Source organism: Apiospora aurea, assembly GCF_038362705.1.
Source record: "Apiospora aurea strain CBS 24483 chromosome Unknown utg000008l_segment0_segment0, whole genome shotgun sequence".
Lineage (NCBI taxonomy): Eukaryota > Fungi > Ascomycota > Sordariomycetes > Amphisphaeriales > Apiosporaceae > Apiospora > Apiospora aurea.
Genome location: NW_027117395.1, coordinates 1418104 through 1433256, shown reverse-complemented (window position 1 = coordinate 1433256; position 15153 = coordinate 1418104). Strand labels below are relative to the sequence as shown.

Here is a 15153-nt window from a genome sequence, read left to right as displayed (position 1 = left end):
ACTAGCTCGCTGGGTCGGTTTCCCTCGTATTATTGTTTCGGTGATTATCACCTGGGGTCGCACGAGCGAACCCGTTACCCGCCCGTCTACTTGCATGATAGATTTATGCAGGGCTGGCAGGCGCCTGGCGGCCTATCTTTTTTCTTTTTTTTCTGTCACTCTCTTTCCCTTTGGTCTCCTTTGGTCTTTTAATGGGTCATCGGCCGATTCCCGACCTTGGCCATACATGTGTCCGCGTGTAAGTGGGGACTACATGCTTTGATATTATATATCGTCCTTCCACACCACGGCTGCCGCTGCCTGGGAGGAGGGGAGGGCAGCATACTCTTTGTAATTCAACAATCGGTTCAAAGAAGGAAACGCTTCTTCTGTGTCGAGGAAGGAACTGAAGTGATTCTCGAATCCAATGTCAGAGCCATAAGGAAGCCTCGAATTGCTTCGCGAGCGATCAGCGCTGTTACTAGACAGCCAGGGAAGCCTCGTTCCGGACTCTCTTCGCCAAAGCCAGAGCGAAGAGATTCTACGAGGGCGAAGAGGTGCAATTAACCAGACGACTGACTATATTGGTCGAGATACGTACTGGATAACTTGCGCTCTGCCGTGGTGAACGTCCATCGACTAGATACGGCCACAATACAGCCCGTATATACATCCCGCACTGCTCCAGCAGACACCCAGCACTTATCCGCACACGCACACACGTGTTTGTACATAGCCAGCCATAATAACTCGCTGAAACCACACGCAAAGCAAAGCGGCCCGGCCTAGACGCTCACTACTACCACGATCACCCCCGCCAGTTCTGCCTACACCACGACACAAGCCCCATGTGCAAGGAGCTCTACCAGCGCTGGAACGGCTGCGACTGCTGGGGGTTCCTGCGCTGCGCCCCGTGCCCGCGCTTGTTCAAGGGGTGCTTTGGGCCCGGCGGCGACGAGGACAAGCACGTCGTCGCGTGGAACGACGGCATGTGCAACGAGTGCTGGGAGCGGCTGCTCATCGAGGCGCGCGAGCAGGCCGAGGCCGAGGCCGCCAAGGAGCGCGACGGAAACAACAGCCACAGCCACGCGGGCCGGCGAGCTAATAAACGCGCGCGCGAGGCCGCCGAGGCTGAAGAGCTCGCGGCCGCTTCGGCTTCTTCTGCGTCTGGAAGGAGCTGGTCGAGGAGCGATTCCGTCGGTACGCCGTCGAGCAATGGGACTGGGTTCTGGTGATGGAAGTCACGAGCTACTGACGAGAATACGGAGGGCGGACTGTGCGTGGTATTGGAGGGGAGATCCGCACGGGTATACATAAAAACCAACGTTTTGATGGGATATACCATACAACGACGGATTATAATAGGTTGCTGGATGGCCAACCCGGAAGGATCAAGGTTCCTGTATAAATAGGTGTCGCTTGGGGGCGAGTAATGGCCTTAATAGCCACTAGGAGAATTACAGTCCTCTGAAAAGAGGGTATCACCGTCTTGTTCATATCGATCGTGACCTGTGCTTCGAAACCCTAGAGGCTTCGGATTGGTCCAAGTCCTCGTCTGTATTGGGCGGCCTGGTCCGCCGTCGCTGGAACTGCTGGGTAGCGCTTCTCGTGTGAGCGCGCTCAAAGTCGCTAAACACGGCCTGGAACTCGCCCCGGCCCAGCCTTCGCACGGCCTCGACGGCTTCTTCGTTCGCCCTGTTCCCTATGCCCGACGGTTCCCCTTCTCCCCTGATATCTTCCCGGTGTTGCTCTTCGTCGTCTGCTTCTTCTTCTTCTTCTTCTTCTTCCTCTTCCTCTTCCTCGTCTTCTCCCGCCGTCTGCTGAGCCAATATTGTTTCCCAACGCTTCATATTGTTCCCGAGGAATATCGACTTGGGCGGATCCCGCGTTACAATGATTTCTTCTCCGTCCTCGGCGAAGCTATGGCGCTCGATGGTCTCGTCGGCTGCTGATGGCGACATCTCTTGTCGTTCGCGTTTCGGGCTGACGTAGATAGCGCCCCTGCGGCCCAGCGAAGGCTTCGGCGCATGTGTTTGAGCGTAGAAGTTCTTGGCGAGGTTTTTCTCGCTTCGCGGCTCTCGCTCGTCCACCTCGCAGCTCGGGGGTGGTGTCGAAACATGTTGTTGCTGCTGCTGCTTCTCAGGGGTGTCCAAGGACAGTGGTGACGGCTGGCCGGAGTCGTGGTACCCCAAGGGGCCATAGTAGTTCTTTGGGTGGATTCCGAGGCCCGGGCCCCGGGCCACGCCGAGGTTGAATTCCGGCGGTTCGATGACGGAGTTGCTGTTGGTCGTAGAGAGATCCCCTCGCCGCTTGTCAAAGGGGGTACCGAACGGAGACTCGCCGCCCCTGGCGGCTTCAAAGGAAGAAGCTTGGTAGCTTGGGCTGTCCGACTCCCAGCATACCTGGCGGAAAGACGGGCCCGTTAGGCCAGGGGAGTGGTCGCTACCATTGTGTTGCCTGTTCGGAGTCTGTTGCTGCGAAGGAGCAGCATCGTTACCCTTGGCCTTCTGCTGCTGCTGCTGCTGCTGCCCGCTGCCGGCCGCAGGAGGTATTGCTAATGGTGTTACCGCCTTGGATTGTCGTTTCCTGCCGAACGACTTGAAGAATTCCATATTGGTCAAGATGACATCTGCGCCGCCCCCTTCTGTATGGGTCTTCATAGCCCCCAAGTCCAGCAATATGAGTACCTTGAGAGCCTGCCTATTTGGCCATCACTGTAGGCTGGCTGGCTGGCTGCCCTGTTATTTTCCAATGCCAAAAGTTCTGTAGGTAAGAACTTTCTAGGTCGCATACTAATATATTGAGGCTGAATCCGGTGCCGGTCTGATTACTACTCATGGTGACTATGGCGTTTTCTCTCAAACTGTATTTGGGGGACTTTGAGGATGAGTATGATTTTGAGCAATTATCCACTCCAGACATAGTATTGTCAAGATACCAGCTTCCCCCTAACCCTACTTGGGCTCATTTCCCTCGAATGCACTGTAGTTATTTGTGCCAAAAAGGCTCAGAATTGAATACAAAGGGCGTAACAAGTACAGTAGGAAGTTCCTCAAGCAAAATCGTACACTTAGAAAAGAGAGTATGCCGACTAACTCACGATGGCATTGCGTAAACTCGAAAAACTTATAAAAGCATGGATTTTAGCGAGGAATTCAGCCAGGAATCTTCATACATCAAACTGGATCTCATTAATTTGTCATGTCAACTATCTATGTGGCGCAAAACCCCCCTCCAACTCCCAACGAGGTGCTCATATTACATAGAACGTGATAAATGGTGTACTCGATCAAGGTTGACGCCTTTCACACGGCAATTCACCGCTCTCCTCTATTCTTCACTGGTCTCCTCTCCCTTCTCGTCGTCTGCATCCTGCCCCGGGACCCAGATCATTATGTTGTCACCCTCCCGTTTCATGCCCTCTGTCGGGATGATTTTCAGAACCTTTTGGAAGTACTTATCGCGAACCACAAGCTGCGGCTTGATCCAGCTGCCGCCCTCGACCACCGGCATCAGCCGGTACGTCACGGTGCGGCGCGCCACAGGGAGTACGTTGAGCGAAGTCGTCTTGGCGCCGCTGAAGGCGAACTCGTCCGACGGCTCCATGGTGAGGCCGAAGGTGAGGAAGTGCGATGACGGGTTCTCAATGGTGATGTCGAGAATGATGATCTGTGGGGACGCCGATGAGAAAGACGGCGTAGCGGGCGTGGTCGATTTCGGTGATGAGGGGGATGAGGCCACCGAGTAGTAGACCGAGGCCAAGACTCGCGGCTCGGCCACGGTGACGTAAAAGGGGTCGAGGAGGAAGGTGGTGGCGTTTGGGGTCGATGCCGGGTCGGCCGACGTGCGTCGCCATCTGATCATGAACTCCAGGTCGGCCGTTGACGGGTTCCGGTCATCTAGGCTCAGCTTCTGCGCTACGAGATCGAAGCGTGCTTCCTCCATCGTTTTCGGTGCCATCAAGATCCCATCGTCTGGTAGAGTTTGGTTTTTAGAGGCGGAGCATACAACGCCTCCTTGAGTACCTTTGACTTGCAGGTCAAGGTCGACAACGCGCAGGTCCTCCGTTGCAAAGGAACCGAACCGTGTGACTAGACACCACTTTTGTGCCAGTCCACGGGGGCGGCTGAAGCTGCCATCACTATCACCCAACTCCCTTACAGCCTCATAGTCGAAAACGCTAGGCCATGGCTCGCTGTGCAGTCGAGGTACCAGGTCATAACTTGCTTCAAACGGATTGACTATGTTCAGCTGGAAAGCCACGATCTGGACAATATGGGTGCCGGGGTCAGTGACAAGAGTGTACCATGCCTTGATCGTAAGATCGTAAGCCGTGGGGCGGTTGATAGGATCGATGACCACAGTGGCTTTTGCGGACTTGGATGCCTCGATCGTACCGATTGTTAGACCGTCAAGTTTGGCCTCTTCACCTTCGCCCGCACTGCTCTTGTCTTCTGACCCGTCTTCAGCGTGAGCTTTGAAGTGTGGTACATCCTGCCCATAAAGATGTACATCGAGCTTGGTATTGGCATCCACGTCCTCTTCGTTGATAAGTTGGACTTCGATGTGAATGGGCTCACCCGCGTAATATTGCTTTAGAACGTTCACGAACTTGACTTCCATCTTTGGCGGTCGCGGCAAGACCTTGATGCTAAGCGGGTTGGCCCTTGTGACCCTCCTCTTCGCAGGCGCAACATACCACAAACCAGTCGAATTGTCTTCTTGCAGTCTCATAGTGTAGTTGAGCGTGAACGCTCCAGGGGCCAGCTTGACACGCACGGACGTAGCTTTGCCCTCGCCAGCTTCGCGAAGAGGTACGTCCACCTCAAACACTCGTGTCTGGCCTGCCGCTATGGTGAGATCATCATGGCCCTTGAGCACCATAATGTGGGGGGGGCGACGGAGCTTCTTCCGAATCGTCATCGGGCAAAGTAGCGACATCCAGCTTGGTTTCCGTCAAGGACGGAGAGGTCACAACCATTCCTCTCGGCTCCGAACTCAACTGCTTTGAACTCGATTCATGCTCCAGATGCAGCGCTCGCAAGCTGCCTTCAAATTCGACATGGATTTCATCGAGGACAACTGGAGCGCTACCAGAGAATGCTTTGGAGGTGATAGCAAGCTGGGCGGGGCACGTCTGGCCAGCTCTCCCTTCGCCGTGCTTGAATATAAATGAGGACTTGAGAAACGAGGTAATAGCATCGTCGTTTAATGAGACTTCAGGAGTTTCCTCAACTTCCACACCTTCAAGTGATCTGTTTATATCATATTGCCATTGGGGCCGCCGGTTGTACTCTGAAGATACCGTTAGCAACTCAGCTTCATATGCAAGAGGACCCAGGAGGAAACACACGTGAATTCATTAGTTCCCAATCAATAGCGATTACCAGATCTGCTTGGCCGGCATGAGCGGCTGCCTTTCTTAATATCCAGCTGAGCGCCTCGGTGAGGTTCCACCAGTTTTCTGATCGAAACGACATGACCCGCCACACCGGTGTGAGGAATTCCAGCAATTGTTTCCAGGCTTTAATACGCTCTAGCTCTATTGAACTTTCGAGTGCCACTTCCATAGCGAGACGTTTTTGCTTTCTCCTTTGAAATTCGCCAATAGCGAGATTGAGGTGCGTTATTGCTTTCTGTGCGTGATCCGTCCCCTGCCCCTCAAGGGGATATTCTTCATATGGTTCTGGGCACATGTATGTGTCATAAGAGTTGTAGGTGTTCACTACTATTTTTGACGCAACGGTCGGGTCTGGTGGCTTCCGGGCGTCCTCTGGGATAGAGTATGCCAATTTCCTGCGGTCGAGTGTATGCCGTGCAGCAATACGGTACCAATATCCTGGATGGTGCAACATCTCCCAAGGCTGGAGTCTTTCGGCCGCCAAAGCCTTTTCAGGAGCCCGGAAAAGATTAAGGCTGGATGGTTCGAGTTCTGGAAACTCGGCCTTCTCGACCAGTCGGGCCATGACTTCTGCCCATCGCGATTCCCAAGCTTGCCAGCCATAGTTTTGCGTACCACGACCCCTTTGGTCCAAGAAATCCGACAACTTATACCGATGGGCCTGCCATCTTCGGACTGCAGCAGTGCTTTGTCCGGTCCAGAAGAGGCACCGCAGGATGCGAACAGCAATCACATCAGCCAGCAAGCGGCCGTCATTGAACCTCGGACTCCAGCTAGGCACCATTTCGAGCACATCGGTCCCAAAGAGGGACTCGTAGGCTTGCTCGTATGAGCGAAGAGCGGCTTCCATATCCTGACGAAACTCGGCAAACACGGCTGCTTTGAAGTCATATCGGACATTCCAGCCCTGGAGGGATAGAGTATGTGACGTGCCACTGGTGGGAGGTATGGTGGGCTGGGGCGCAACGCCCCGTCCCCTCTTCTTCCTAGTACGACGGCCGAGATCGCGGTAGTATTCGGTTGCTTGCGTAAAGACCGAACTCAGAACACTGTCTGCAGCCATCTCCAGCTCCGGCTCCGATCGTTTCGTAGGAAGAACAAACAGAGATGTTTTCGGATCCAAACCAGTACTTCGTCTGATATTCTCAAGTCTTTCCTGGAAGGGCTCCATGGCGCCGGGGGCCTGGTCGCTGAGGATGACCACGGCCAGGCGGCACTTGTGGCCTGACTGGCTAAGGGCATGCTTGACAGCATTGATATCCGTCTTCAAGCGATTGTCATGTAGAGTGGCCAGCGAGGGATCCGTTGTCAGGCTGTAGAAGCACAAGCATATGCTTGGGATAAGCTCCTGGTGTTTCGCAAGCCATCTAGCATCTATAAGACCGTCTGGGTACAACGTCGAGCCGGGGCTGAGCGGAGAGAAGGGTGAGTGCAAGACAGGGGGCGACAGAGGGACTTCGTAGTCTTCCGGTAGACGTGCGCGTCGCGGTGGGAGGAGAAATTCCTAGTGGCTGATTAGGTTCTCGAGCTCTGAGGCTGGACGGGAGGCTTCATATATGTGACATACCCTGCCGATCGTCTTGATCTTGAACCTGTACTTCTTGGTTTCGGTCGGGTTCCATGGCCAGCTGGTCGCATCTGCCTCCTGAATGTAGTGCAGTATCGCCTTGGCTTCGCGACCGTCTATGGGAGGTAGCTCTGACCGTATCAGAATGCCTTGCTCCTTCAAGTCTGGGTCGGCGAGCAAGGGTTTCGTTGCACCAGTGCCCAGCCCCGATACAACCAGCAGCGGGGCATTGTGATCCAGACACCCGGCGGGATAGTCATCCATTGCTTCACTGTTTTCTTGTCGCGCGGCGCATGGAAGTATTGCCGGTCATGGCGGGATGGGAGGGTTTGAGGGGCGTCGGGGAGAGGTGGTCACGGAGGCGGTTCAACAATCGGCTTGCATCTCGAATTGGCGTTTTCAGGTAACAGCCCCAAGACTTACTTTAATTGCGAACGATCTGCCCACTATCCAATACCATTGCAGTCACCAACGAACACAGCAATGTACAGTCAACATACATACATCTCGCACAGGTCCTAATCTCAGTACCTTTCCGACGTGCAGAAAGTCGCACTGCTAAGTTTTATCATTATTCGACGACATTATCAACAAACTTGCGCTGCTCGCTACTATGTCACAAGGAAAATAGGTCGGGGTCTCGGCGGACGCAGCGACCGTGGTTCAGGGCAGCAGGGAGCTGTAGCCTGTACCACTACCCCTCTGAACCGAACTCTAAAGTTTCCCTGGGAGCCTCTTCCAGCACTGTAGCACGTCGAATTGAAGGCCGCGAAGTCGGGGGTGTTTGGACAATTATGGGGCGACTCACCCTTATCTTTTTATCCGCACGCTCTCACTCGAGGATAAGGCGGTCATGTCTGACAGTGGCCCTGGCCTGCAGCTCCCATGCGCCTACACGTACAGACAGGTACCTTTTTCCCGGGCTCGACGCGCAAAGAAGCGGGAGAGGCACAGTAGTAAACCCATTTGATCATCGGCATTAGCAGCACAGCGCAGCGCAGCCTTGTTCCCAGCCTATTACGAAAGTCTGCCACCACCCTCTCTCCCGCCTCGGATCGTCTCTCGTTCACCCTCCAAATGCCTTTCAATCCGCTCCTGTTGACTTCGAAGGAAATGCTGCTTCTTGTACATTGATGCATATTCTCTCACTGACAGACTTGCCTCGTTCAAATTAACACCATCCCCCACCCTGTTTCCTCGCAGCAGCTCCGAAAGCCTGCTGCTTCTTTCTTCCTTTCCTAGCCGACGAGAAAATCAGGGCGTTGCGGCGACCGAACCCTTCTTCACCACCACCCACCGAACCACAACTCTTTCGAGCTTCTATTCCAAGCCGACGGGCTTCCTATTACTCTTGCGACCCCATCCATTCGACGGCTATTACACAAACTGGCCCCAGCGTAGCTGTCTTGTCCAACTAGCGATCCGATTGTGTCCCGCGGTATCGGCCGCATCACTGGTTACCATGGCCTCCTCCCAGCAGGTTCTCTTCGCCGAGACCGTCATAGCGATGAAGAAGGCGATCAAGCGGAAAGCATATGGTAAGGAACACAACGATTAATGCCTTCAAACCCAGCCGGTAGCTAATGCGCTCGGTGTCCTGCAGAATCCGACTCAGACGAAGAAATTGACCACCATGGCAACCGAGGCCAGAAGTTGAAGAAACGAGCTAGATTTGTTCACGAAGGCCAACTCGCGCCCCCATCCGGCCCTGAAGTTTACAGAGAGGTAAGTACTTGTCAGGAGTGTCTCGTTCTCGCATGCCTCTAATCGCAGACCTGCAGATTGTCAACCATGGCGGCTACGAAAGGGCAATCATTAACCGAAATCCACCTTTGGTCGACGAAGAAGGCTACGAGCCTGAAAGTGACGACGAAGATTACGAAGAGCGAATGCAAGAAATAATGGCCTCGGCATTTCAATTCAATCCTTATGCCAGCGTAAGGCTAGAAAGTTCGTCGACCTGAACCCTCTTGCGTAACCAGCGCGTCGCTAACGTTGGCCCTTCACACAGCTATACTCGCCCCTCTGACCTCAGTGACCGATCTCTCTTCACACCCAACACTCGCTCGCCCTTACACCTCTAAGACGTTAACCGATCTCACGACGCAAGCCTGCAACATAATGCACAAGGAAAATGCAGCGCTTTGGAAAGTGAAACATCTCCTTACCAAACTCACTGGCGACCATGTTTGGGTTCCTTGTGAGCTCATGATTGGGCCCAACGATCTCGACATGTATCGCAACGACTACCTCTCCAATGGCATGTCTAAAGCTTCGGCATCTTCCGAAAGCGCTCAGTTAATGCTGGAAAGGGCACTAGGCGGGGCAAGCACAAATGGCCAGCCTTCGGTCGATGGAGAGACACCGTCCGCGAACAAGGACGGCATGGGCTCGCGTAACGACGAAAGTGTCGCTGATCCCGATACCTCAATGGTGGATGCGGATGGTCCTTCCAATGCCAAAACCAACGGTAATCAGGCCACCGGCGACAATGGTGACAATGCGAAAAGGCCGCCAGAAAACGACGAAGAGACTCGGCCGCCTACAGGTACTTCTCAGCAAGGCGAGGATGGGGGCTCAAGGCTGGAGTCGAAGCTGGCAGATGCTCGAGGCGGACCTGCGACAAATGGTGATTCCAGTAATGGCAACCTTCTTCAAAAGGCTTTGCTCAATGGCAAAGATGTGAACCGTATGGCCGAAAGTACGACTTCGACGACGTCGGACGGGCTTGATGAGATGTTTATCCATCCGATATTCATTGCGCCGCGTTCGGCTCACCCTGATCGAGACCTGGGCATACCGGAGGCTGAGGCGGACGATGTGCGGCGGCTGCTGCAACTATGGGTACAGAAGCAGGAAGAAGTTTGCCGCGGCGCAAAGCGATTATATGAAGGCCTACTCCGGGCCGATAGGCTTAGGAAAACCGTTTTTCAGTGGTCGAAATATGAGGCACATTCAGGCCCCAACCGCGACATGTCGGACGGCGAGGATTGGTATGACAAAGAAGAGTGGGGTCTCGACGAAGACCTTAAGAAGGGCCAAGACGAGGAGGAGGGAAGATACAACACAAACAACCAAGAAGACGAGAACACGAAGGTAACCTTGGTGGCTGTGCGATGTTATTATTTAGTAGGGTGCATGATGGATACGTACTTTGCTCTTTTATCTTTGTTTGTTTGGCTGGGCATGGCGAATTGGCGAGCAAAATACCCGGGTTTTCCCTTTTCAGAGATCCCATCCGCATATTATAAATCGATGAATTCTGAGATGATATTTTTCGAAAACTTCTTCCTGAGCAGGGATGAGGAGCATCGGCCTTGTTCGTTGCCTCCGTTGTTTCTGGGCTCTTTTTTGCAGGCCTTGGTTCTCTCTCTCTCTCTCTCTCTCTCTCCTGGATGAGTGATGTATGCCGAAGCCAGCGGGTTACCAGCCATGTTTCGGGAAAGTTAACCGATGCAGGCCTTGGTAGCGAGGTAGCGAGGGGCTATTACAGGCTATTGGAGGGGAGGGGTGGTGAATGCGGAATGACGCTATGGAGCTCCAGCCGGGCAACAAAGGACAAGCTCGGCTTTCCACACTCCCATGAGAGAACAGGCAAAGCCACCAGTCCTACCTAACTGTTCCTCTGGAAACCGTATCTTCTTCACTCTGCAGCTGCACCGTGACAGATATTACTGAAGAATTCGCCCTTTAACCGACAACAGTTTGCGACGATGGCGCCTTTCGCGATTGAGCCAGCCCAGCTGGTGGACTTCAGCCAGCGAAGTCTCCTTAGTACGTCATAAGCTCCGAATCCCGTTTCGTTTAACAACGGAGCTGCCCAGTCTGCTGGGTCGAGTAGTATACTAACACGCGCATTCTCCAGTCTCTGCCTGTGCTATTGCCTTCAACCCTTTGTTTTGGAAGTAAGTGTAGAGAGGCGTCACATCTACGTTCGTGATCTGTGAATATGCAGTAGACACTAACGCGGGCGGCTGCCTTGTCTTTTCAGCATCGTGGCCCGGAGGGAATACCGCACCCGGTTCCTGACCAAAGCATTTGGCGGCAACGGCCAGACCGCGTGCTACGCCCTCGCCGCCACCATCTTCTCGCTGGGCCTGTTCCGCGACCTCCTGTACGAGCGCGCGCTGCGGGCGCAGCCGTCGCACCCGCTGCTGGAGGAGCCCGCGGTCAAGTGGTTCGCGTACGGCCTGGTGGCGACGGGCAACGTGCTCGTGCTCAGCTCGACCTGGGCGCTGGGCATCACGGGCACCTTCCTGGGCGACTACTTCGGCATCCTCATGGACGCCATGGTCACGGGCTTCCCCTTCAGCGTCACCGACGCCCCCATGTACTGGGGCTCCACCTGCAGCTTCCTCGGCACCGCGCTGCTCTACGGCAAGCCGGCCGGCCTCCTCCTCACTGCCTGGGTCTACGCCGTCTACAAGGTCGCCCTCGCCTACGAGAACCCCTTCACTGCCGAGATCTACGCCAAGCGGGAGCGGCAGCGGGCCGTCGCCGGCAAGGGCGAGGCCAAGAAGACGCGGTAAGCCGGGGCCAGCTCTGGAAAAAGCAGCTTCGATCTTCTATAACACTCGACAATATTCAATGTGTGCGTTGGCCCGCTTTGTGAACCACGGGCTCGGGCTCGGGCGTGGGCGGGCGCTGCTGGTGGTGCAAGGCAAGGCAACGTAAGGCAAAGGGCATGGAATAGATTAGCACGCAACAGCGGCTAGAAGCATACAAGGCCGGCGGTAAATCGTGGGGAACAACGAATATTCACTTCCGGGCGGTGTTTTACTTTTTGGGGGCAAACTTGCGATGGTACAGTTGCGCTTGGGGAGCTTCACTGGAGATTACTCGCTCCAACAGCATGTAAGCAGCGATGGGTAGTTTTGCGGTCAGACGGAACATAATCATGAATCGTAGCAACACTTTCAACGCTCACAAGTTGCTTTGGATACGGAACGGGGACTGTGACAGGCTCGATCATACAATTCCGATGTCGCTTCGATAACTAGGTGATATTAAAGGGGCGTGGCTTGGCGAAAGAGCTACTGCTGATTGCTTGACTTTGCCCGACTGCCAGCCGGTCTTTGATCCTTTGGCTTTCTGGATGTGCTGATACACTCAGAAGACACACACGTACTTACTGTGGGTATATTGGTCCTTGCGGCTTTGACGAAACATCCATTGTTTTTCCTTTGGTTTTTGGCCCTTTTAGAGATACTAGTACTATAGATACGAGCAACCTCGGCCCGGAGACTCTTCGCTGCTCGTTACCGTCGTGTGATGGGAAAGGACGGTGGACGCCCTGTCATACGCGTCCACACATGAACTTACGGGAGAAACCGTAGCCAGGGCTGCAGACTTGCAGACTCCGGGGTAGTGGGGGTCCTTTAGCGGCTGAAAGGCCAAAAGGCCTGCCATTCAGACGAGCCTTCGAGAGTCAAGCCGAGCGCCGGGGCCCTGTCCAAGATCCAGCAACGCATCATACATTTCGGATGACACCCAGTTTCCTTGGTAAAGCTTGAGTGATGCTATACATATACGGCATCTCATCGCGATCAAGAGTTTGTTATTCATCCCCCACCCCCCTTTTTCTTATTGCTTCACTTCCATCTGTTGTATACTGCCGTTGCATACAGGCCGCTGTTTCGTTGTGGATTTAATTGGAAAGGAACAGGTACTGAAAACCACGCCAATGCGACGCTGAACTACAAATTTCTCTCGAGCTAAGTAAAGAGCCAATTTACACAGCTACCAGAAAGGAGTCGGCTTGGCACACCCGTACCCGTACCCGTACCCACACACAGGAAGACGCAATCCGCGTGGTATATATCGAACCACCATCTGACCCTTGCTCTGTTCTCGGAAAAGCAAAGCGTTCACCATGAACAAGACTTCGCGGACAGACGAGCCTTATGAGGGCGAAGGCCACAACCAGAGCCCCAACGCCTTCTCCAATGACCTCACCACTAACGAGGACTTCAACGGCATCGTCAACACCCGCGCACAGCGGGACTCGGACTCCAGCATGGTGAGCGACACGGGCCAATCCATTGCACAGGCCGAGTCGTCACGCCCCGAAGCCGACGACGTGGCGAGGCATGCCGGGGCGCGCAAGCTGGCCGGTGGGCGTGACGCCACCGGCCAGTCGCCTGGGAGCGTTTCTTCGGACGCCCAGGTGCAGGACTCCTCTCCTCACGGCAGCAACCCGCCACCAGGGTTGCCGGTCGGGAGCGGCAGCGGGAAGGGTCCTCTACAACGGGTCAAGCACGTACTTGTGACATTTTGCAAGTTCGTCGGACCCGGTTTCCTCGTGTCGGTCGCGTACAGTAAGCCTAACCCTTCTGCCCAACTCACCGGCTTGCTTTGTCATTGCAGAGCTGGCTGCCGTTATCTATACTCTCCCTGCCTATACTTTCACGGGAACAGCAGGACGTCTCTAAACTATAGCTAACCAATCACCAGTCGACCCTGGAAATTATGCCACTGATATTGCTGCCGGATCCTCTTATCGGTTCCGGTTGCTTTTCATCATTCTGATGAGCAACTTGTTTGCCATCTTCTTGCAGAGCCTCTCCATCAAGTTGGGCACTGTCACGGGGTTGAACCTCGCCGAGGCCTGTCGCGCACACCTCCCGCGATGGCTCAACTACTTTCTATACTTCATGGCAGAAGCGGCCATCATCGCCACCGATATCGCCGAGGTAAGTTGCCTCATTCTGGGCCTGGTATCAAATGTGTGATCTGACAATCGATTAGGTCATCGGCACAGCTATAGCCTTGAATTTGCTCATCCCGAAGCTGCCACTCGTTGGCGGTTGCGCCATCTCAATCATAGATGTGATGATCATCTTAGTTTTCTATCGCCCTCAGGGTCCGATGAAGGGGTTGCGAGGCTTCGAGTTTTTCGTGATGCTGCTTGTTCTGGCCGTGGTCATCTGTTTCTGTGTTCAGCTATCTCTCATCGAAGACACGACAGCTGGCGAGGTCTTCAAAGGTTTTCTACCGAACAACAGCGTTACCGACTCGCAAGGCTTGTACCAGGCGTGCGGCATTCTCGGAGCAACTGTTATGCCGCATTCTCTCTACCTTGGCTCGGGAATCGTGCAAAGCCGCCTACGCGAATACGATGACCAGAACGGCCTCCTTCCCTCGGAACCGGCCTCCGCGGCTAGCAGCTTGCAGGATGGGAAGACTGGCGACAAGACGTTCTACATACCCAGTCTCCAGGCGATCCAGCACTCGCTGAAGTACTCGTACGCCGAGTGCGCCATCTCGCTCTTCACCTTTGCGCTGTTCGTCAACAGCGCGATCCTCATCGTCGCGGGCGCGAGCCTGTACCAGAACCCGGACGCGCTCGACGCCGACATCTTCGGGATCCACCAACTGCTGTCGGCCAGCATCAGCCCGGGGGCGGGCACCGTGTTCGCGCTCGCGCTGCTCTTCTCGGGCGTCTCGGCAGGCATCGTGTGCACCATCTCGGGCCAGATGGTCAGCGAGGGGGCGCTCAAGTGGCGGATGAAGCCCTGGCTGCGCCGCCTCATCACACGCAGCATCAGCATTACGCCGAGCATCATCATCGCCGGCGCCGCGGGCCGCGAGAAGCTCAACGACGCCCTGACGGGCAGCCAGGTCGCCCTCAGCATCGTGCTGCCCTTCATCACGGCGCCGCTCATCTGGTTCACCTGCTTCAACAAGTACATGACGGTGCAGACGGGCTCGGCCCGGTTCGAGCGGGAGGGCAGCGACGGCAACATGGCCACTTATGCGTCCCGGAGCCTCCAGGGGCTGCAGCAGGTTTCGGACGAAGAGGAGCAGGCGGCGGACCAGAGGAGTGTCGGCACGGTGGTCAAGCTGGCCAACGATTGGTGGGTATGCATCCTGGCGGTCTTGATCTGGCTGATCATGGCTGTCATGAATGTAGCCAACCTGGTCTTGCTCGGTAAGAATTAGTCGTAGACATGATCATTCCGGATTTCGGGCATAAAACTAGAACAAGACTGGGCTTTTTCGAAAACATAGCATACTTTTTCAAACCCTGGAATATGGTGATTGAAGACGTCGTCCAATAATTCGATCTCAGCAAGCAAGCCCCAGTCGAATTCCGTAATGAATCTCAAGATGAGCGGGCTGTTATGATAGCGTTATGGTTCCCATCATCTGAAGTCAGCACGGCCTATATATACGATGCACGTACGTTGCAACATGCATATATTCA

The 15153-nt window shown here is 54.7% G+C and overlaps 4 protein-coding genes across 4 annotated transcripts; 2 read left to right on the top strand and 2 right to left on the bottom strand.

The window, feature by feature from the left end:
* Positions 1 to 841: 841 nt before the first annotated feature.
* Positions 842 to 2591, bottom strand: PG986_011930 (uncharacterized protein; the record flags this gene model as incomplete). Its single annotated transcript, XM_066848152.1, has 2 exons — positions 842 to 1253; positions 1489 to 2591. 2 exons carry the CDS (start codon positions 2589 to 2591, stop codon positions 842 to 844), a joined length of 1515 nt encoding a protein of 504 aa, XP_066694848.1.
* A 718-nt stretch (positions 2592 to 3309) lies between these two features.
* Positions 3310 to 7211, bottom strand: PG986_011929 (uncharacterized protein; the record flags this gene model as incomplete). Its single annotated transcript, XM_066848151.1, has 4 exons — positions 3310 to 4829; positions 4861 to 5274; positions 5333 to 6884; positions 6948 to 7211. The coding sequence occupies 4 exons, from the start codon at positions 7209 to 7211 to the stop codon at positions 3310 to 3312; spliced, it is 3750 nt and encodes a 1249-aa protein (XP_066694847.1).
* Positions 7212 to 8409: 1198 nt separating this feature from the next.
* On the top strand, positions 8410 to 11476 carry PG986_011928 (uncharacterized protein; the record flags this gene model as incomplete). Its single annotated transcript, XM_066848150.1, has 7 exons — positions 8410 to 8485; positions 8551 to 8672; positions 8729 to 8897; positions 8959 to 10043; positions 10652 to 10721; positions 10813 to 10852; positions 10939 to 11476. The coding sequence occupies 7 exons, from the start codon at positions 8410 to 8412 to the stop codon at positions 11474 to 11476; spliced, it is 2100 nt and encodes a 699-aa protein (XP_066694846.1).
* A 1343-nt stretch (positions 11477 to 12819) lies between these two features.
* On the top strand, positions 12820 to 14888 carry PG986_011927 (uncharacterized protein; the record flags this gene model as incomplete). Its single annotated transcript, XM_066848149.1, has 3 exons — positions 12820 to 13264; positions 13401 to 13639; positions 13695 to 14888. 3 exons carry the CDS (start codon positions 12820 to 12822, stop codon positions 14886 to 14888), a joined length of 1878 nt encoding a protein of 625 aa, XP_066694845.1.
* Between the last annotated feature and the right edge of the window lie 265 nt (positions 14889 to 15153).